Raw genomic sequence first — 22,872 nt, 5'->3', positions numbered from 1 at the left:
TCCCCCCCACATGCAGCCATGTCTCCCCCCATATGCAGCCATGTCTCCCCCCCATGCAGCCATGTCTCCCCCCCCATGCAGCCATGTCCCCCCCATGCAGCCATGTCTCCCCCCCCATCCAGCCATGTCTCCCCCCCCATATCCAGCCATGTCTCCCCCCCCATATCCAGCCATGTCTCCCCCCCCCCATATCCAGCCATGTCTCCCCCCCCCCATATCCAGCCATGTCTCCCCCCCCCATATCCAGCCATGTCTCTCCCCCCCCCATATCCAGCCATGTCTCCCCCCCCCATATCCAGCCATGTCTCCCCCCCCATATCCAGCCATGTCCCCCCCCCATATCCAGCCATGTCCCCCCACAAATGCAGCCATGTCCCCCCATTATCCAGCCATGTCCCCCCCACATGCAGCCATGTCTCCCCCATATGCAGCCATGTCTCCCCCCATATGCAGCCATGTCTCCCCCCCCATGCAGCCATGTCCCCCCCATGCAGCCATGTCTCCCCCCCCCCCCATCCAGCCATGTCTCCCCCCCCCCATATCCAGCCATGTCTCCCCCCCCCCCATATCCAGTCATGTCTCCCCCCCCCCCCATATCCAGCCATGTCTCCCCCCCCCCATATCCAGCCATGTCCCCCCCCCCATATCCAGCCATGTCCCCCCCCCCCCCATATCCAGCCATGTGCCCCTTACCTGCATCCCCGCTGCCGCCGACTGGTTAATACGTGCGGGGAACATTACAGCTTTGAATAGCTGTAATGATTCGCGCCAAGCTGCGTATAGACACTCCCCCTCGCTCGGGATTGGACAGTTCACCCGAGCAAGGGGGAGTATCTATACGCGGCGCGAATCATTACAGCTATTCAAAGCTGTAATGTCCCCCGCGCGTATAACCCAGTCGGCGGTGGCGGGATGCGGCGTAACGGCGGCGGGGGGGGGAAGTATTCTATTTCCGTATTGGGGGTATTTGCAAGAGTACGAGTACTCCTGCAAATATTCGGAATCGGTCCCGATACCGATACTAGTATCGGTATCGGGACAACCCTACTGAGAACCATGACTGAAGTAGCAAATCCCATCTCCACCTTTAGGAGCTCTGGTGACTACCAGTTAGTACTTAGACCGCGGGCGAGCCTGTGTCATCCGCCAGTGTTACCTGGATGTATACCCATTCTGCTGGTCAGTTGGGGCCTTACTACCCCTAAAGCTATTGAATTCTGAGCCTGACTCAAGACACAAGCATTGCTATTTGACAGTGTGCAGTCACCTGGAGGTGGGGCATACCCAAATGGTCTTAGAATAAACTCTCCTGTGATGCAGTTAGGGAATTGTGTACACACACACACACACACACACACACACACACAAAAAACAACATAATCAAAGTCTTTATTACATTTTGGCAAGTTGATGATAAGAAAGGTGACCAGCTCAGCATCAACTCAGTCCAGTCCTTCAACTTTTGGTGTTTCTATAAAGTAGGTTGATGAAAAGTCATGTGAGCCTTCTTGTGATAGAGAAGATGAGATCTGGAAACGCTCTCCCAAGTGCAAACGCTGATGCCTGATCAGAGCTTTTTTCCAGGAAAAACATCTCCCACATTCTGAACAAGCATATGGCTTCACTCCAGTGTGAGTTCTCTTGTGTGAAATAAGATTTTGTATGGTGGAAAAACATCTCCCACATTCAGTGCAGGAAAATGGCTTTTCTCCCGTGTGACTTCTCTGGTGTCTAATAAGATAATTCTTCTGAGGGAAACATTTTCCGCATTCCTGGCATGAAAAGGGCTTTTCCCCCGTATGACATCTCTGGTGTTTTATAAGAGTGTCTTTGTGAGGAAAACATTTCCCACATTCGGAGCATGAAAACGGCTTTTCCCCCGTGTGACATCTCTGGTGTGAAATCAGACTCCCTCTCTGAGTGAAGGACTTTCCACATTCAGAACAGGAAAATGGCTTTTCAGACATGTGAGACTTCTCATGATAGATAAGATGAGCTCTGGTCACAAAACATTTCCCGCACTTTGAACATGAATATGGCTTCTCTCCCGTGTGCACACGTTGATGCCTTATCAGGGCTCCCTTCCGGGAAAAACATCCCCCACATTCTGAACATGAAAATGGCTTCACCCCTGTGTGAGCCGACTGGTGAAATGTAAGACTTTGTTTGCTGGAAAAATATTTCCCACATTCGGCGCAGGAATACGGCCTCTCTCCTGTGTGACATCTCTGGTGTTTAGAAAGGCTGTCTTTCTGGGCAAAACATTTCCCGCACTCAGGGCATGAAAACGGCTTTTCCCCCGTGTGAGATCTTAGGTGCAAAGTAAGATGCCCTCTCTGAACATAGGACTTCCCACATTCAGAACAGGAAAACGGCTTTTCAGACACGTGAGTCTTTTCGTGATGGATCAGATGAGACGAGGTGGGGAAACATTTCCCGCACTCTGAACAAGAATATGGCTTCTCTACAGAATGCACATGCTGATGTGTGATTAGGGTTCCTTTCCTGGGAAAACACTTCCCACATTCAGAACATGAAAACGGCTTTAGTCCAGTGTGATTTCTCAGGTGCCTTAGTGCGCCGGATTTTTGTGTAAAGCGTTTCCCACATTCAGGACATGAAAACGGCTTCTCGCCGGTGTGCGTTCTCTCGTGATTAATAAGATGGTCCATCAGGGAAAAACGCTTCCCACATTCCAAACATGAATACGGCTTCTCTCCCGTGTGAACTCTTTGATGTCTCATAAGAGACCACTTCGAAGTAAACGTTTTCCCACATTCGGAACACGAAAATTGCTTCATTCCGCTGTGAGTTCTCTGATGGTCAGCAAGAACTTTTCTGGAGGAAAAACATGTCCCACACTCAGAACAAGAGTGGGACTTCTTCCCTGCATGAGACCTCTGGTGTGAAGCAAGATGAGTTCTCTGATGAAAGCATTTGCCGCAGTCAGAACAAGGAAACGTTTCCTCCTCTCTATGAGCCGTTTGATTGCCGTTAGTAAAAGTGACAGAAGACTCACTAATTGTAGATAACAGATCTGTAGGGCCAGATGTTGGATGGAGGTTTTGGGTAATGGGGTTTTCTTCTGAAGAGTTGGATGTGATATCCTCATCTTTTTCACCATTTGTTGAGAGAAGGGGAAGCTTTACTATATTATATGTTCCAAGTTGGCCATCTGCATAAAATAAAAAAAAGTGGAAAAGCAGGTGTGTAATTAAATAGCAGGGCCTTAGATGTCCGATTGTGTTACTATTATAAAATAAGTGTTGCAGTTAAAATAGAACTATAGGCAAAGCTTTTTTTTCCCATTTTGGATCAAGTAAGGAAGGGTTATAACTAGGGTTGTCCCGATACCACTTTTTTAGGACCGAGTACAAGTACCGATACTTTTTTTCAAATACTCGCCGATACCGATACTTTTTTTTAAATGTGTCCCCAAATGCAGCCATGTCCCCCCACAAATGCAGCCATGTCCCCCCTATATCCCGCCATGTCCCACCATATATCCAGCCATGTCCCACCATATATCCAGCCATGTCCCCCATAAATCCAGCCATGTCCCCCCTATATGCAGCCATGTCCCCCCTATATGCAGCCATGTCCCCCCTATATGCAGCCATGTCCCCCCTATATGCAGCCATGTCCCCCCCCATACCTTGATGCCGCCGCCGCATGGGTTAAACAGCGTGCGGGGAACATCACAGCTTTCATTTGAATAGCTGTAGTATTCCCCGCTGCGCCGCGTATAGACACTCCCCCTTGCTCGGGATTGGACAGATCCCAAGCAAGGTGGAGTGTCTATACGCGGCGGGAAATACTACAGCTATTCAAATGAAAGCTGTGATATTCCCCGCATGCTGTTTAACCCATGCGGCGGCGTTGTTGTTGCGGTATGCGATGGGGTCGGCGGCAGCAATTCGTTGCGGCGGGGGGGGGGGGGGGGGTGGTTGGTGATTGGATCAAGTATTCTATTTAGGTATCGGGGGTATTTGCGGGAGTACTGGTATCGGGACAACCCTAGTTATAACCCCTGTCAGCTTATTTCTCCCCTCCCATTGGGGGAGATTTACCTTCACTTCCTGTCCCATAGCCAAAACAGGAAGTGAGAGGAAACCCCTGAAAATTTAGGGCATTTCTTGGGGGCCCCCCAGGTCATCAAATCTAGTGTTCCTGTTGGATGATCTCCCCTCTATTACTTTTCTGGGGATAACCCAAAATGTAGGATTAAGCATAAGTTCATCTTCTTTTAAAAAAAAGTATGTAAAAGAAAACTATAAAGCATTGCACTTGCGATCAGCAGACCGTGGATGTAATCTCAGGCTCCTGCAGACTGTAATGCCTCGTACACACGGGCAAACATGTACGATGAAAATGGTCCGCCGGACCGTTTTCAGCGGACATGCCCGCCCGGAGATTTCTGTATGATGGCTGTACACACCATCATACAGAAATGAGAGACAATCCGCGCGGACAGACATCGCGGTGACGTGTTCGCGCCATCGCCGCGACGATGACGCGGCAACGTGCGCGACGCTGAAAGGTCAATGCTTCCACGCATGCGTCAAAGTCATTCGACGCATGCGAGGGATGGCGGCCGCTCGGACATGTACGGTAAGTCTGTACAGACGACCGAACATGTCCGACGGACAGGATTCCAGCGGGCATGTTTCTAAGCAAGTTTAGAAACATTTGCCCACTCGAAAAAGGTCTGGCGGGCAAATGTACGCTGGAATCCTGTCCGATCGGCCGTACACACGACCGAACATGTCTGCTGAAACTGGCCTGCGGACCAGTTTCAGCAGACATGTTCGGTCGTGTGTACGGGGCCTTAGTGTAGCAGTCTTCCTGTACCTCGTAGGGGCAGGCAGTTTGTGAATGACAGGAAGGATCAATAAACTACCAAATGCACTCTTCAGTGCCCTGTTAGTACATTAAGAACTGCAAGATGTCAGCCGCAATGACTGACGATAGTTGTAGTTCTCACATTCAGAGAACTTTTAAAATTGACAGTGGGTGCGGGGAGAAGATCCCCTGCTTGCTTTCACAACAGGGACTTCGGGGAGTGCAGGAGCTGCTCAGTAAACATGGGTGTAAAATGTAACCTTATCCTTTGATAATTCAGGAAAAAGGATTCACAATTGTTCACAACCTAAGTTACCACCCTGATAATCTCTTCTGGAAATTGTCTCAGGTGTACCTCTCAGTAGATATTGGCCCGGATTCACGTACAGCGGCGTATCTTTGTGCAGGCTTAACGTATCCTATTTACGTTACGCCTCCGCAACTTAGACAGGCAAGTTCTGTATTCACAAAGCACTTGCTCCGTAAGTTGCGGCGGCGTAGCGTAAATAGGCCGCCGTAAGCCCGCCTAATTCAAATGTGGAAGATCTGGGCGTGTGTTATGTAAATGTTATGTGACCCCCACGTAAATGACGCTTTTTACGAACGGCACATGCGCAGTCCGTGGACATATCCCAGTGTGCATTGCTCCAAAGTATGCCGCAAAGAAGTATTGGTTTTGACGTGAATGTAAATGATGCCCAGCCCTATTCGCGAACGACTTACGCAAACAACGTAAAATTTTCAAAATTCGATGCGGGAACGACGTCCATACTTAACATTGGTACGCCGCATCTACGCCTCATATAGCAGGGGTAACTTTACACCGGGAAAAGCCTAACGTAAACGGCGTATCTGTACTGCGTCGGCCGGGCGTACGTTCGTGAATTGGCGTATCTAGCCGATTTACATATTTCTAGGCGTAAATCAGCGTACACGCCCCTATCGGCCAGCGTAAATATGCAGTTAAGATACGACGGCGTAAGAGACTTATGCCGGTCGGATCTAATACAAATCTATGCGTAACTGATTCTATGAATCAGGCGCCTAGATACGACGGCTCTCATTCGGACTTACGACTATGTACATGGCGCTACGCCGTCGTAAGTCCTTTGAGAATCTGGGCCATTATTTTTAACTGTTTCTGGTTTAATGTCTACTACTTACCTATGCCAATTTCTCTAGGAAAATCTGCCTCTTTTATCCTCACACGTTCTTTCTCCTCCTCGATTTTGGCATTACTCACTCTGGGGTCTGTGAATAGAGATGAGAGTGAAGCCCCCTGTACTGAGATGTATGAGAGACCCCAGAGAGTGTGTGGGGGGGGGGGGACTGGTCACGTCTCTTGGCTGGTAACACACAATGACATGATGTGAGGAGGAGAGCCGGAGTCTAATAGAGGCTGATGGCTCCTGACCCCCCCACTGGGCACATACTGTCTCCCCATTACTGTCTACTGACAGAGGAGGGGGAGGGGAGAAGAAGAGATTGTTGTAGTGACTGAACAAGGAGAATCTGGGACTCTTCTCTGGATTTAGTGTTTATTCCTCACCTGTGCTGATCTGTAGAGGAATGTCTTCCTCCTTATATGGATCATCACCCGTCACAAATTGCTCTTCAGCTTCTTCTTTCACTTCAGCTTTAATCTTATTCAGACGTTTCCACTTAAAAAGAGAATAATATTAAAAAGGATCCACTAGGTGTTTGTTAAAGCCATTTACAATAACAGTTGAAATTAAACGCCATCTACCTGATCCTCCTGAAGGATCTCCTGATGTTCCTGTGTGGAGTCCCGGGAATACAGAGGACGGGGACATCTCTCTGGGGGATTTCTCTTACTGGATCCATCTGTAGGAAACACACACTGACTGAATACATTGGGCCAGATTCAGGTAGACTTACGACGGGAGTATCAGTAGATACGCCGTCGCAAGTCCGAATCCACGCCGTCGCAACTTTAACCACTTCCCGACCTCCTCATGTACATTTACGTCGGCAGAATGGCACGGACAGGCACAATCACGTACCTGTACGTCCTCTGCTAGACGTGGGTGGGGGGTCCGATCGGGACCCCCCCCCCGGTACATGCGGAGGTCGGGTCCGCTCGGGGAGCGATCCGGGACGACAGCGCGGCTATTTGTTTTTAGCCGCTCCGTCGCGATCGCTTCCCCGTGCTTCACTGTGGCGGCGCATCGATCGAGTGATCCCTTTTATAGGGAAGACTCGATCGATGGTGTCAGTCCTACAGCCACACCCCCCTACAGTTGTAAACACACACTAGGTGAAACATAACCCCTTCAGCGCCCCCTGTGTTTAACTCCCAAACTGCAACTGTCATTTTCACAATAAAGAATGCAATTTAAATGCAGTTTTTGCTGTGAAAATGACAATGGTCCCAAAAATGTGTCAAAATTGTCCGAAGTGTCCGCCATAATGTCGCAGTCACGAAAAAAAAAATCGCTGATCGCCGCCATTAGTAGTAAAAAAAATAAAAAAAATAAAAAATGCAAAAAAAACTATCCCCTATTTTGTAAACGTTATAAATTTTGCGCAAACCAACCGATAAACGATTATTGCGATTTTTTTTACCAAAAATAGGTAGAAGAATACGTATCGGCCTAAACTGAGGAAAAAAAAAATTGTTGTATATGTTTTTGGGGGATATTTATTACAGCAAAAAGTAAAAAATATTGCATTTTTTTTAAAATTGTCGCTCTATTTTTGTTTATAGCGCAAAAAATAAAAACCGCAGAGGTGATCAAATACCACCAAAATAAAGCTCTATTTGTGGGAAAAAAAGGACGCCAATTTTGTTTGGGAGCCACGTCGCACGACCGCGCAATTGTCTGTTAAAGCGACGCAGTCCCGAACTGTAAAAACCCCTTGGGTCTTTAGCCAGCATATTGGTCCGGGGGTTAAGTGGTTAAGCGTATGCTCAAACTGAGATACGCCCAAATGTTGCTAAGATACGGCCGCCGTATGTCTCCTACGTCGTTGTATCTTAACTGAATATTTACGCTTGCCGCTAGGGGCGTGTACGTTGATTTACGCCTAGAATATGTAAATCAGCTAGATACGCCTATTCACGAACGTACGCCCGGCCGTCGCAGTAAAGATACGCCGTTTACGTAAGGGGTTTTCAGGCGTAAAGATAAACCACCAAAAAGATGGCGCAGCCAATGTTAAGTATGGACGTCTGAACCGCGTCAAATTTTTAAAATTTTACGCCGTTTGCGTAACTCGTCCGTGAATGGGGCTGGCCGTAATTTACGTTCATGTCGAAAGCATTGACGATTTGCCGACGTCATTTGGAGCATGCGCACTGGGATACGTCCACGGACGGCGCATGCGCCGTTCGATCGAAACATCATTTACGTGGGGGTCACACTTAATATACATAAAACACGCCCACAGCTTCAACATTTGAATTAGGCGGGCTTACGCCGGCCCTAATACGCTACGCCGCCGTAACTTCGGCGGCAAAATCCTTGAGAATACCATACTCGCCTCTCAAAGTTACGGCGGCGTATCGTATAGGAGATACGCTACGCCTGCATAAAGGTATCTGAATCTGGCCCATTGTTTCTATGTCTTCATATCAGAGGATGTGTATCTAGGGGGATCCTCAATACTCTTCTCTCCTTTACAAGAAATGAAAGTCTCCTCTTACCCGGAGATGTGAGGGGCGGCCGCTTCTCCATCATGACGTCCTTGTGTCCTGACTATTTTCAGTAGTTTATGAACTTGTAACTGCCAAAAGTCAATATAAAACACATCAAATATATCTTGTCATAAATATAGACTGCACACACAGGCTTATGCCTTGGATAGACAGTTCCATTATTATTTATTTCAGGTACTATTTATTTCAGCACCATCAATTTACACAGCACTTTACATATATATTATTAGGGTTGTCCCGATACCACTTTTTTAGGACTGAGTACAAGTACCGATACTTTTTTTCAAGTACTCGCCGATACCGAATACCGATACTTTTTTTTTAAATGTGTCCCCAAATGCAGCCATGTCCCCCCCATATGCAGCCACATCCCCCCATATCTAGCCACGTCCCCCCATATCTAGCCACGTCCCCCCATATCCAGCCATGTCCCCCCATATCCAGCCATGTCCTCCCATATGCAGCCATGTCCCCCCCCCATATCCAGCCATGTCCCCCCCCATATCCAGCCATGTCCCCCCCCATATCCAGCCATGTCCCCCCCCATATCCAGCCATGTCCCCCCCCATATCCAGCCATGTCCCCCCCCCATATCCAGCCATGTCCCCCCCCATATCCAGCCATGTCCCCCCCCATATCCAGCCATGTCCCCCCCATATGCAGCCATGTCCCCCCCATATGCAGCCATGTCCCCCCCATATGCAGCCATGTCCCCCCATATCCAGCCATGTCCCCCCCATATCCAGCCATGTCCCCCCCATATATGCAGCCATGTCCCCCCCATATATGCAGCCATGTCCCCCCCATATGCAGCCATGTCCCCCCCATATGCAGCCATGTCCCCCCATATCCAGCCATGTCCCCCCCCATATCCAGCCATGTCCACCCATAAGCAGCCATGTCCCCCCCATATATGCAGCCATGTCCCCCCCATATATGCAGCCATGTCCCCCCCATATATGCAGCCATGTCCCCCCCATATATGCAGCCATGTCCCCCCCATATATGCAGCCATGTCCCCCCCATATGCAGCCATGTCCCCCCCCCATATCCAGCCATGTCCCCCCATATGCAGCCATGTCCCCCCCATATCCAACCATGTCCCCCCCCATATGCAGCCATGTCCCCTACATGTCCCCTACCTACATGCTGCCGCATCCCCGCTGCCGCCGCCGCTTGGTTAATACGGGCGGCGAACATTACAGCTTTCATTTGAATAGCTGTAGTCTTTCGCGCCACGCTGCGTATAGACACTCCCCCTTGCTCGGGATTGGACAGTTCACCCGAGCAAGGGGGAGTGTCTATATGCGGGGCGGCGGGAAAGACTACAGCTATTCAAATGAAAGCTGTAATGTTCCCCGCCCGTATTAACGAAGTGGCGGCGGCAGCGGGGATGCGGCGTAGCGTTGGCGGCGGGGGGGGGAAGTATTCTATTTAGGTATCAGGGGCATTTGTGGGAGTACAAGTACTCCCGCAAATACTCGGAATCGGTCCCGATACCGATACTAGTATCGGTATCGGGACAACCCTATATATTATACATTCACATCAGTCCCTGCCCTCTAAGGAGCTGCCAATCTAAGGTTCCTAACTCACATTCATACATACATACATACATGGGCCAATTTAGACAGGAGCCATATAACCTACCAGCATGTCTTTGGAGTGTGGGAGGACACCGGTGTACCCGGAGGAAACCCACACAGGCACAGGGAGAACATGCAAACTCCAGGCAGGTAGTGTCAAGGTTTGACAAATTTGCTTGGAATCTAGGAGCCAGCTAAAAACGTTAGGAGCCAGAAAACGCGCCCCGTCCCGACGAGCTTGCGCGCAGAAGCGAACACATACGTGAGCAGCGCCCGCATATGTAAACGGTATTCAAACCACACATGTGAGGTATCGCCGCGATTGGTAGAGCGAGAGCAATAATTCTAGCTCTAGTCCTCCTCTGTAACTCAAAACACGCAACCTGTAGATTTTTTTAAACGTCGCCTATAAAGATTTTAAAGGGTAAAAGTTTGTCGCCATTCCACGAGCGGACGCAATTTTGAAGCGTGACATGTTGGGTATCAATTTACTCGGCGTAACATTATCTTTCATGATATTAAAAAAAATGGGGATAACTTTACTGTTGTCTTATTTTTTAATTAAAAAAAGTGTAATTTTTCCCAAAAAAGTGCGCTTGTAAGACCGCTGCGCAAATACGGCGTGACAGAAAGTATTTCAACGATCGCCATTTTATTCTCTAGGGTGTTAGGATAAAAAATATATAGAATGTTTGGGGGTTCAAATTAGAGGGAAGAAGTGAAAATAGTGAAAAAATGGCATTAGAATTGCTGTTTAACTTGTAATGCTTAACTTGTATTACCAACGGCCACCACCAGATGGCGCCAGCTCACACAAGGAAGAGCTGGGGACTTCACAAAAAAAAAAACCTTCCAAGCCAAGTCGCCAGGACCTTATTTCTAGTCGCCATGGCGACCGGGATTTGTCGAGCCCTGGTTGGTGTCATGGTTGGGATTCAAACCAACGACACCTGTGATGCCATATGGAAGGGATAACCACTTAGCCACCCGTAACCATTAATATACATTCCTAATTCCAATGAAAATGAATATTACAATGTCCTGAGCTGAAGTATGACCAGTCACAATAAGGAAAACAAATAACTACGTCCTAGAAGCCAAATTCCTGTCTAGCTATGATGACCAGTAACAAGGCCAAAACTGTATGCAATAGAAAATAAATATTTCCACAAACGCAGGCTATATCTATGCTGCCGCAAGGCTATCACCCCTGGGATATGCAAGAGTATATGTATATGATGATGGTGTATGGCGATATTCAACAATGTTAGCATGCCATATCAATTGTAGAGTGTGGTTCACCATGCTGGAACGTGGTTTATAGCCTGCCCAGGGATGACTCAATTAAAGCCATAATGCTCTAAACCAGGGCCGGGAGAAGGGGAGCGCTGCAGCGTCGCACAAAGACACGGGGGTTGGAACCAAAGATCTCAAGTTTGGACTCATCAGACCAAAGCACAGATCCCTTGTAATAGGAATATATTGTGACAGGTCCTCTTTATGGAGAGATGCGGGGCAATAAGACCTCACATCTCTCCTCCAGGCTGGAAAGCATGAGATCGTGAAAAACAAAAAACACAGATTTCATGCTTTCAGCCGCGGCTTTTACTTCCGGGGTACCCGGGCGTGACGTCATAATGTCGCGTCCGGGCCTCCAACGGTCATAGAGATGACCATCTGGTCACCGGAAATCTCCATCCTCCTAATCCGGCAGCGGCCGAATCGTTCTCCGGGCCTCCGATGGCACGGGAGAGCCCGGAGAAGCACCGGATGGTGGCTCTGAATCCATCTGCGCTAGCCAATCAGCGGCCAGGCGAAGATGATATCGGGACCGCGCGGGACTTTTTCGAAGGGTCAGGTAAGTATAACGGGGGCAGCAGATGTTTTTTCACCTTAATGCATAGATTGCATTAAGGTGAAAAAACATTTTCCTTTACAAACTCCTTTAAGCTGGCGGTGATCAGAGGAATACTGGACAACAAGACCAGAGGATCAAGGATCAGATCTATCACTGTGCAGGTGCCAGACTTACCGTCACTCTCCCAGATAGCAAGGATAAGTTGCCACAAATAAGTGGCAGTGTCGAATTGTAAATCTGTTAATCTGCTGCACATTTTCACTGGCATGTTGTACACTTGAAGCACAAGTTCTAGTTGGCACTTTTCCAATTTGTAGCACATTTGTGTGGCAAGTCTCTAGCACAGGGGTCTCAAACTCAAATTACCTGAGGGCCACTGGACACGTTTTCATATACCATGAGGGCCGCATGCAAACTTTCAAACATAAAAAACAAAATTAAACTATATACAGTGGTAGTTACTGCTTGCTACCAGTCACTGCAGCCCCACTGTGCCCATCAAATGCAACCTATCAGTGCCCATCAAATGCACCCTCACTAGTGCCCTATCACTCCCCCTGTCAAATGCACCCTGACCAGTGCCCTGTCAAATGCACCCTGACCGGTGCCCTGTCAAATGCACCCTCACCAGTGCCCATCAAATGCACCCTCACCGGTGCCCTGTCAAATGCAGCCTACCATTCGCCCACCAAATGCACCCTCACCAGTGCCCACCAAATGCACCCTCACCAGTACCCATCAAATGCAGCCTACCATTCCCCACGCCAAATGCAGCCTACCATTCCCCCGCCAAATACAGCCTTGCCTGTGCCCATCAAATGCAGCCTCGCCAGTGCCCACCAAATGCAGCCTCGCCAGTGCCCTGTCAAATGCAGCCTCGCCAGTGCCCTGTCAAATGCAGCCTCGCCAGTGCCCTGTCAAATGCAGCCTCGCCAGTGCCCTGTCAAATGCAGCCTCGCCAGTGCCCTGTCAAATGCAGCCTCGCCAGTGCCCGTCAAATGTAGCCTCACCAGTGCCCTGTCAAATGCAGCCTACCATTCGCCCACCAAATGCACCCTCACTAGTACCCATCAAATGCAGCCTACCATTCCCCCGCCAAATGCAGCCTCGCCAGTGCCCACCAAATGCAGCCTCGCCAGTGCCCACCAAATGCAGCCTCGCCAGTGCCCATCAAATGCAGCCTCACCAGTGCCCATCAAATGCACCCTCACTGTGCCCCATCAAATGCAGCCTCACCAGTGCCTGGATCACACAGCGTGGCAATCTCCCGATGTGTCACAGAGCTTGGTTTTGAATTGCCTGGGCGGCCGCTGTAACAAAGTTCCGCCTTCTATGATACACGTCACACCAATTCAACTTCCCGGCATTGGATCAGTGTGCCGTCTATCACAGGAGCTAGTCTAGGAGGTGGGACTTTTTTTACAACGCCGCCGAAAATTTCAGACCCAAGCTCCATGACACAGCGGGAGATCCCCGCTGTGTGTGATGTACACAAGGAGAGGAAAAGGGAGGGGACCACTCTGGCACTTTGGTGCCCCCCCCCCCAAAGCTTGCGGCACACTGTGCCCGGGATCGGCCCTGCCATTGCAGCCACAGCTCAAAGCGGCTACAGGGCATACTGACTAAAATCCCTGGTATCCGGTAGGCCAGTCCGGCACTGATCCTGGTGGACCTGTCCTGCGGGCCATTTGTAAACGGTCTGCGGGCTGTAAATGGCCAGCAGGCCAGTACTTCGAGACTAGGGTTGCCACCTTTTCTTCAAGCCAAACCCGAACACTTTGGGTGCCCCAAGGAGAGTAGTAATGCGGTGTGCATTGCGTGCCGCAGCAAAATGTGGGTGTGGCCAAATTGCTTTTGCTGACATCATCACCCTGCCCCCCAGTGATGCCGAACCTGCTCCCAGACAGCCTCCTGCAGCTTCTGGAAGGCAACAGATTTGTTTGTGACTATCTTGGTTACTTAGGGAGCCACAGCCCAGTCTAAATAATGTGTCCGGGTTTTAGTCCACCTGAAACCCAGACACACGATTCATAACCCGGACTGTCCGGGTGAATCCCGTACAGGTGGCAACCCTATTCGAGACCCCAGCTCTAGCAAGAGCAAAGTTGAGTGGCGAGTCTGACTCTGCAGCAAGCGCTCTGCGAGTCTACAGCATGAAAATTCAGTCACGGCGCCCCCCTGTGGTGAGAGGACTATTGCACCACATAACTCAACCAGAACTTGCAGAATGTTTGCAAAGAAAGTTGATCTGGAGTCATGCATTGCTGCAATTGTGAAAATTGGGTCTATCGGCTCCCTAAATTCTACAAAGCCAGCATCACATGATGGGGGTAATGCAGAAAAACACAGGTGACTGCCAAAAAACAGGGGGAAGTGATCTGTCTGCCCAGCACAGCCCCCCATCTAATGTTCCACACATATAGAGGACTTCTAGGAAGAAGATGATGATGTGTGGAGGTGACATGACCCCCACCCAGTCCACACAGAGTGCTGACCAGCCCCTTTTCTCATAATAATAATAATAAGGCATTATTACCTGCTCTTCACTGGGCACACAATCTTCATGATAACACCCCCTCCAGGAGGATTGCTGTTGAAAAATAACCCTCATAACGCTTCTTCCGGGCTACAACAAAATGGCCGCTGCCAAAGCCTGCTCTGAGACTTCCTGTTGTTACTTCTGAAAACGGCCGCCCTCTGGTGGTTGTTTTAGCTCTACGCAGGAATAACGTCTCTCTTGTCACTGTGAAGATTGCCCAATCACTCGGTTGATCGTGGAATGCGCTTTCTCTTGGTTTCCCTCTAGCGGTGGTTCTGATCAGTAAGCAAGCGCTCAATGGAATAAACGGCTCTGTGATTTTATAGCGCTCATTCTCCTTCGATAAATAAATAGTGTAGAAAGCAATCTTCTTCCTTATAGCTCAAAAAAGTCACCATACAGTTATTACAATCTGAATATTAACTGATTCTTCTGGATGGCCTCAATGCACGGGGCTGACGGCCATGTTGTTGTAGCCTACCGGAAGCCAGCTGGACTTGTAACGGAAGTGACGTTATGTCACGGCCATCTTGCTACACCCCACATTAAGCCTACAATCTGAAGTCACCAAGCGGACATCTTTTTACACCCATCGACTTCTTGCATTTTACACTTATTTTTACCAGTACACTGAGCTTATATCGTGAAATACAGGATTTAGAACTCCATGACACCGTTTTGATGTTGTCGCTGCTTCTAAACTTCAACATCTAAACAGTGTTCTGGGCCCGGATTCTCAGAGGACTTACGATGGCGTAGCGACATGTACGCCGTCGTAAGTCCGAATCCGATCCGTCGTATCTATGCGCCCGATTCTTAGAATCAGTTACGCATAGATATCCATTAGATCCGACAGGCGTAAGTCTCTTACGCCGTCGGATCTAAACTGCATTTTTTTTTTGACCGCTAGGTGACGCTTCTGTCGAATTCCGTGTCGAGTATCCAAATTAGCTAGATACGTAAATTCCCGAACGTACGCGCGGCCGACGCAGTAAAGTTACGACGTTTACGTTAGGCTTTTCCCGGCGTATAGTTTCCCCTGCTATATGAGGCATAAGTGCGTAACAATGTTAAGTATGGCCGTCGTTCCCCCGTCAAATTTTGAAAATTTTACATCGTTTGCGTAAGTCGTTCGCGAATAGGGCTTTGCGTAAGTTACATTCACGTCGATATCAATGAGGCTTTGCGGCGGATTTTCGAGCATGCGCACTGGGATTGTTTCACGAACGGCGCATGCCGTAAAAAACGCGGGGTCAAGACAAATTTGAATAAAACACGCCCCCAACAACCCCATTTGAGTTAGGCGGCCTTACGCCGCAACACATACGTTACGCCGCCGTAACTAAGGGCGCAAGTTCTTTCTGAATACAGAACTTGCGCCCAAAGTTAGAGCGGTGTAACGTATCGGAGATACGTTACGCCAGCAGAAAGATGCGCGCGTCTTTCTGAATCTGGCCCCTGGACTTCTAAATCCTAGATTTCACAATATAATCTCAGTTTACTGATAAAAATAAGTGTGAAACGCAAAACTTTGGTGGGTGTAAAAAGATGTCCGCTTGGCGACTTCAGACTGTAGGCTTAGTGTGGCCGAGTGCGGGGTGTGCCAAGATGGCCGTGACAGAACGTCACTTATGTTACGAAATCTGACGGGTCACCTAATCTGATGGAACACAGATTAATAGATTCAGCATTGTGACTAGTGAGTAGTAATAATGTCTTCTTATAGTTTTGATGTAGAAAGATTTTTTCACTTATTATTATTATGTATATAACTCGGAGTCCCACAGGTTGTACTATAACCCCCCCCCCCCCCCCCCCCCCCCCCCGTTCTGACGTAAGTTCAGCCTTGAGTGCAGCTACGCAGCTTTCGGACCAATAGGGGAGCTCATTCCCAGCCAACACCTGGAACGTTCACTATTGCACTTCTGGTTCGATGACCGCCCAGTTGAGATGTTTCGTCCGATTAGGCGACCTGTTATAATTTGTAACAGAAGTGACGTTCTGTCGCTGCCATCTTGCTACACCCCGTACTTGTCCACAGTAAGGATACAGTGAGAATGGGGAAAGCGGACATCTTGTTACACCCACTGGAATCTTGTATTTCACACTTATTTTTAACAGTAAACTGAGCTTATTTAGTGAAATACAGGATTTAAAAAGTCGTCTGACTGTTTTGATGTTGAATTTTAAAAGCAGCGGTGAGCCTGCTGATCTCATAGGTTTGCTAATCTGACAGAACACCTCTGCTTTGAAAAATCAACATCAAAACAGTCTGAGGGATTTGAAAATACAGAATTTCACGATATATGCTCCATTTACCGTTAAAAATAAGTGTGAAATGCAAGACTTCGGTGGGTGTAACAAGATGTCTTCTTGCCGCCTTCTCACTGTATCCTTACTATGGACGAGTCGGAGTGTAGCAAGATGGCGGCGACGGAACGTCACTTCTGTTACAAATTCTGACAGGTCGCCTAATCTGAGAAAAAACCCTAGTGATATGGTGTGTAGCGTATAGGGCGGCCATTTTCTTGTAGCTCAGGTGGGAGACATAAAAAATGCTTTGTTTATTTTTAACCACTGACAACTTGTTCCAGGCTAGAGAGCTTGGCCCGGATTCAGAAAGGAGATACGACGGCGTATCTCCGGATACGCCGTCATATCTCTGAGTGTGCGTGGTCGTAACTTTGCGACTGATTCAGAGAATCAGTTACGCATATATTTCCCTAAGATCCGACCGCCGTAAGGCCCCGTACACACCATAGAATCTATCCGCAGATAAATCCCATCGAATGGGTTTCAGCGGATAGATTCTATGGTGTGTACACTCCGGCGGATATTTATCCGCGGATATTTCCGAATTCCAGCAGATAAATATTTGTCAACATGCACAGAATATCTATCCGCTGGAATCGGATCCCACGGATGGATCCGCTCGTCTGTACAGACTCACCGGATCCATCCGTCCAAAGGGATTCCCCGCACGCGTCGTAATGATTTGACGCATGCGTGGAATTCCTTATATGACAGCGTCGCGCCCGTCGCCGCGTCATAATCGCGGCGACGGCGCGACAAGTCATCGCCAGAGGATTTTGGCGCGGATTTCAATGCGATGGTGTGTACACGCCATCGCATAGAAATCTGCTGAAATCCTCGAGAGGATTTATCCGCGGATACGGTCCGCTGGACCGTATCCGCGGACAAATCCTCTCGTGTGTATGGGGCCTGAGTGTCTTACACCGTCGTATCTTAGGTTGCATATTTACGCTGGCCGCTAGGTGGCGCTTCTGTATAGTTACGCGATGAATATGCTAATTAGGTAGATACGCCGATTCAGAAACGTCGTTTACGTTAGGCTTTTTCCGGCGTAAAGTTACCCCTGCTATATGAGGCATAGCCAATGTTAAGTATGGACGTCGTTCCCGCGTCGAGTTTTGAAAATTTTACGTCGTTTGCGTAAGTCGTTCGCGAATAGGGCTGTACGTAAGTTACGTTCACGTCTAAAGCAATGACGACTTGCTGCGTAATTTCGAGCATGCGCACTGGGATTTTTCCACGAACGGCGCATGCGCCGTTCGTAAAATACGTGGGGTCACAGTGAATTTACATAAAACACGCCCACATCATCCCCATTTGAATTAGGCGGGCTTACTCCGACACACATACGTTACGCCGCCGTAACTAAGGGCGCAAGTTCTTTCTGCATACGGAACTTGCGCCCTAAGTTACGGCGGCGTACCCTATATGTGATACATTACGCCGCGCCGACAGATACTGCAATGTATCTGAATCCGGCCCTGTGTGTCCATTGAGGAGGAGGTAATATTGTCTTCTTATTATGAGAGAAGGGGGTCCCAGCACTCTGTGTGGGGTGGGGTTGTAACATTCAGCCCCATATATAACACACAGGGTTGTTTATATTTATTTTAGGGTTATACCTTATGGTATCAGTAAGTAGGGTTGCCACCTTTTCATCAAGCCAAACCCCGAACACTTTAGAAAAAAAAAAAAAAAAAAAATTTTTTTTTGCATTTAACATATTAGGATTGTAAAAGACCTGGAACACCTTTGGGTGCCCCGGAAAAAAGTAGTATTGCAGCCCATGTAGAATCCTGTGAGGAACAGTGGGTGTGGCCAGAGTATGCTAATAATGGGAAAAGTTTAAGGAACGTAGTTATATCGAACATGGTCAGTTTGTCCCCCAGTACAGTCCCACCCCCTCTCAAGTCAGTCTGTACCCCAGTACATCCCCACTTGGTCAGTCTGTCCCCCAGTATAATCCCCAACAGGCCAGTCTATACCCCAGTTAAAGCACCCCCCCCCCCCAATATAAATAAAAACACTGGAAGTCGATTGGGAGGAGAGAGGGGATAGGAGGACTGGTGCTGCAGGGCTGCCACTAATGTGTCCAGGTTTCAGGTGGACTGAAACCCGGACACAGGATCTAAAACACGGACTGTCCGGGTGAATCCCGGACAGGTGGCAACGCTATCAATAAGGCCGGAATTTTTTATGGGTACTATATTGATTAGCTCTTTCTGTGCGCTTAGCATTTTTGCGCATGAGCATCATGACCCTAGTCTTGTTTGATACTAATATGTCCCCATCTATCTCTATTTAGGCCTCCTGCAAATGGGTATAGTAAAGGGCAACGCCATCATAACAAATTCCAGCCCAGGCGTATTAAGACACTTCTCTCCTACATGTAAAAATCTAAATTTTTTATATATTTTTGCTAGAAAATTACTAAGAACCCCCAAACACTATATATATATTAATATATATATACAGCCCTCAAAAAATTCACTCGCCTACTCACATTTTGCAAGTGGATTTTGAGGCCTGGCGAGGAAGGGCTGCCTGGGAGCGAAGGGGGCGAGCACCGCTGCCCGGTGGGTTGTATGGGAGTCTTTCTCCCAGCGCTCATGGAGGGAAAGAGAGAGGAAAGAGCCGGCTGGATGATTCAGAGTGCGGGGAACATCACTAGTGGCTTTCATTTCAATAGCCGAGTGTTCCCCGCACTCACTGTCACACACAGCCACGTCCCCTGGTCCCAGGGAATTTGATTGACAGATCATCAATCCAATCCCGGGACAAGTGACGTGAATCAAAGTTCCCCGGCCAGGGGGCGGGGCTGTATGTGTCGCTGAGTGGCGGGAACACACAGCAATTGAAAGCAATGCTGTTCCAGTGATGTTCCTCTGCGCTCTTATCATCCGGCCGGCAATGCTCTTCCTCTCCTCTGTTCCCTGCATTATGGACACATGTAGGCTGCATTATGGGCACAGGCAGGCTGCATTATGGACACATGTAGGCTGCATTATGGACACAGGCAGGCTGCATTATGGGCACAGGCAGGCTGCATTATGGACACAGGTAGGCTGTATTATGGGCACAGGCAGGCTGCATTATGGGCACAGGAAGGCTGCATTATGGGCACAGGAAGGCTGCATTATGGACACATGTAGGCTGCATTATGGACACAGGCAGGCTGCATTATGGACACAGGTAGGCTGCATTATGGGCACAGGTAGGCTGCATTATGGGCACAGGCAGGCTGCATTATGGGCACAGGCAGGCTGCATTATGGACACAGGTAGGCTGTATTATGGGCACAGGCAGGCTGCATTATGGGCACAGGAAGGCTGCATTATGGACACATGTAGGCTGCATTATGGACACAGGCAGGCTGCATTATGGGCACAGGAAGGCTGCATTATGGACACATGTAGGCTGCATTATGGACACAGGAAGGCTGCATTATGGGTCATTGAAGTGCAAAGTCAGGAAATGTGTCTTTCAGTTCCAGAACTAAAAAATACATTTTTATTGGAGTTCCACTATCATCAAAAACATGATACAATGGGGGTTGTGGCACTGTTGTATTGTTTGAGATTTAGTTTAACTACCTACCGACAGTAAATGAACTGCGAGCAGACAGCAGGTACAGGCGCAATCACATACATTTATTTTGCTGGCTTTCTTCCGGGTTTTGGGCGCCACCTGCTGACCTGTGCCGTGATTGGACACAGCACGGGTTTGGCAGCAGATTTCAGCCAATGATTTCAGCTGAAACCTGCTGTCCAATCACACACAGAGTTCTGTGTGTACAAACACACAAAACTCTGTGGGGCAGATCCACAAAAGAATTACGCCGGCGTATCTCTCGATACGCCGTGTAATTTCAAATTTTGCGCGTCGTATCTTTGTTTTGTATCTACAAAACAAGATACGACTGCATCTCGGATCGATCCGACAGGCGTACGTCTTAGTACGCCGTCGGATCTTAGGTGCATTTTTTCCGGCGGCCGCTAGGTGGCGTTTCCGTCGAATTCCGCTTCAAGTATGCAAATTTTTTGCCAGCACTTAGGACCTGGAGGGCCGACCCCTGGTAGAAATTGGGGGCATCTATTACACTTTCACTATTTTTAAGGCTCCATAAACTGTTTGATACCCCTCACCATGACTCCCAAAGCTGACCAGCAACCCTTAAGCATGGGTGGGGTTGTAACAGTCCACTTAATGATGGTCAGAGTTTTACCCATCTACCACCCCAAGCTGTCCAGCGACCTTAGCCCCAGGGTGTAACATTGAAATCTATGGGGAAAATTTGGCCAGCTTGGCCCGACCCTGTATTTTTAGACTACAACTCCCAAACCAAAGGTCACAGACACCCCAAAATGTAACCAGCATTTGGGAACCAGATTGCCGACCCCTGGTAGAATTTGGGGGTATTTATGACACGTCCCCAATTTCTAACGCACATGCGGGGGGTAAGCAATTTTTCGCGGGCAATAGCTGGTGTTCTGCTGTTGGCGCTTCAATCATCACAGCACCATGGTTGGTATGGTGTCAGAATGATTGAAGAACATTAATTTATTATATTACATTGTAATATAAATTAAATAGTTCAACTCACCATAATACAGAATCAGTATTAGCCTTGAGCGTGCCACTTGCCATGTCGCCTGCCACCAGATGCAGCTTGTCACTTTACACGTCGCCTGCCACCAGATGAGGAATGTCACTTGCCACGTCACCTGCCAGTGCCACCAGATGAGGAATGCCACATCACCTGCCTGTGCCACCAGATGAGGAATGCCACTTGCCACGTCACCTGCCTGTGCCACCAGATGACAAATGCCACGTCACCTGCTTGGGACACCAGATGAGGAATGCCACGTTTCCTGCCTGTGCCACCAGATGAGGAATGTCACTTGCCACGTCACCTGCCAGTGCCACCAGATGAGGAATGCCACATCACCTGCCTGTGCCACCAGATGAGGAATGCCACTTGCCACGTCACCTGCCAGTGCCACCAGATGAGGAATGCCACGCCACCAGATGAGGAATGCCACTTGCCACGTCACCTGCCAGTGCCACCAGATGAGGAATGCCACTTGCCACGTCACCTGCCTGTGCCACCAGATGACAAATGCCACGTCACCTGCTTGGGCCACCAGATGAGGAATGCCACGTTACCTGCCTGTGCCACCAGATGAGGAATGCCACTTGCCACGTCACCTGCCAGTGCCACCAGATGAAGAATGCCTCGTCACCTGCATGTGCCACCAGATGAGGAATGCCACATCACCTTTCAAGGCCACCAGATGAGGAATGCCACTTGCCACATCACCTGCCAGTGCCACCAGATGTGGATTGTCACTGCATTGGTGGCACTGGTTCAGTGGTCGTTGAGTGAGGGCAGGAGATCGGAGTAAACGGGCGGGTGGTGAGAGATGTAATCTCTCTGCTCCCCGCCGACATTCAGCACGCTGTGAGGGCGGAAGAGCAGTGATGCTAGGTGGGGCGGAGAGAAATGTCATCTCTGCTCGCCAGCGCGCTTCTCTCATCCGCCCAGGGGCGTACCTAGAGCATTTGGCACCCAGGGTGGATCCAATATCTGGCACCCCCCCCTAAAATGTAAAAACACCCCACTGTGCCCCCTGCATACCTCTGCATCCTTCAATCTCTTTTTGTCAATTCTGTGTACCCCTCTCCACAACTGCAACTCTGGACCCATTTACATTACACTGCACCCTGCACATCTGGACCCCTTTACATTACACAGCCCTTGTACCTCTGGACCCCTTTACATTACATTACACAGCACCCTGCAACTCTGGACCCCTTTACATTACACAGCCCTTGTAGCTCTGGACCCCTTTACATTACACAGCCCTTGCACCTCTCGACCCTTTACATTACACAGCCCTTGTACCTCTGGACTCCTTTATATTTCAAAGCCCTTGCACCTCTGGACCCCTTTACATTACACAGCACCCTGCACCTCTGGACCCCTTTACATTATACAGCCCCCCCACAGCTCTGGACCCCTTTACATTACACAGTACCCTGCACCTCTAGACGC

At 49.0% G+C, this 22,872-nt stretch overlaps 2 protein-coding genes across 3 annotated transcripts in view; one reads left to right on the top strand and one right to left on the bottom strand.

Annotated features, from left to right (window-relative positions):
- Positions 1-22,872, top strand: part of LOC120909931 (oocyte zinc finger protein XlCOF6.1-like) — a 487,791-nt gene that overhangs the window by 269,844 nt on the left and 195,075 nt on the right. The gene's annotated exons all lie outside the window — the stretch shown is intronic.
- On the bottom strand, positions 1,373-14,984 carry LOC120909857 (gastrula zinc finger protein XlCGF57.1-like). Of its 2 annotated transcripts, XM_040321599.1 has the most exons (6): positions 14,502-14,984; positions 8,510-8,589; positions 6,590-6,687; positions 6,392-6,503; positions 6,007-6,093; positions 1,373-3,175 (listed from the first exon to the last, which is right to left on the bottom strand). In XM_040321599.1, exons 2-6 carry the CDS (start codon positions 8,541-8,543, stop codon positions 1,443-1,445), a joined length of 2,064 nt encoding a protein of 687 aa, XP_040177533.1. In that variant the 5' UTR covers positions 8,544-8,589; positions 14,502-14,984; the 3' UTR covers positions 1,373-1,442. The 2 variants fall into 2 exon arrangements, with proteins under 2 accessions (XP_040177533.1, XP_040177534.1); XM_040321600.1 differs by lacking the exon at positions 6,007-6,093.

The sequence above is a fragment of the Rana temporaria genome, chromosome 8 (genome assembly GCF_905171775.1).
Source record: "Rana temporaria chromosome 8, aRanTem1.1, whole genome shotgun sequence".
Classification (NCBI taxonomy): domain Eukaryota; kingdom Metazoa; phylum Chordata; class Amphibia; order Anura; family Ranidae; genus Rana; species Rana temporaria.
This window is presented reverse-complemented; position numbering and strand designations above follow the sequence as displayed.

Coding starts and splice junctions, on each gene's coding strand:
- LOC120909857 (XM_040321599.1), bottom strand. CDS start 8,543: ATGATGGAGAAGCGGCCGCCCCTCACATCTCCGG. Junction 6,688..8,509: donor GCCGCCCCTCACATCTCCGG/GTAAGAGGAGAC, acceptor TGTTTCCTACAG/ATGGATCCAGTAAGAGAAAT. Junction 6,094..6,391: donor TCCTCTACAGATCAGCACAG/GTGAGGAATAAA, acceptor CTCTATTCACAG/ACCCCAGAGTGAGTAATGCC.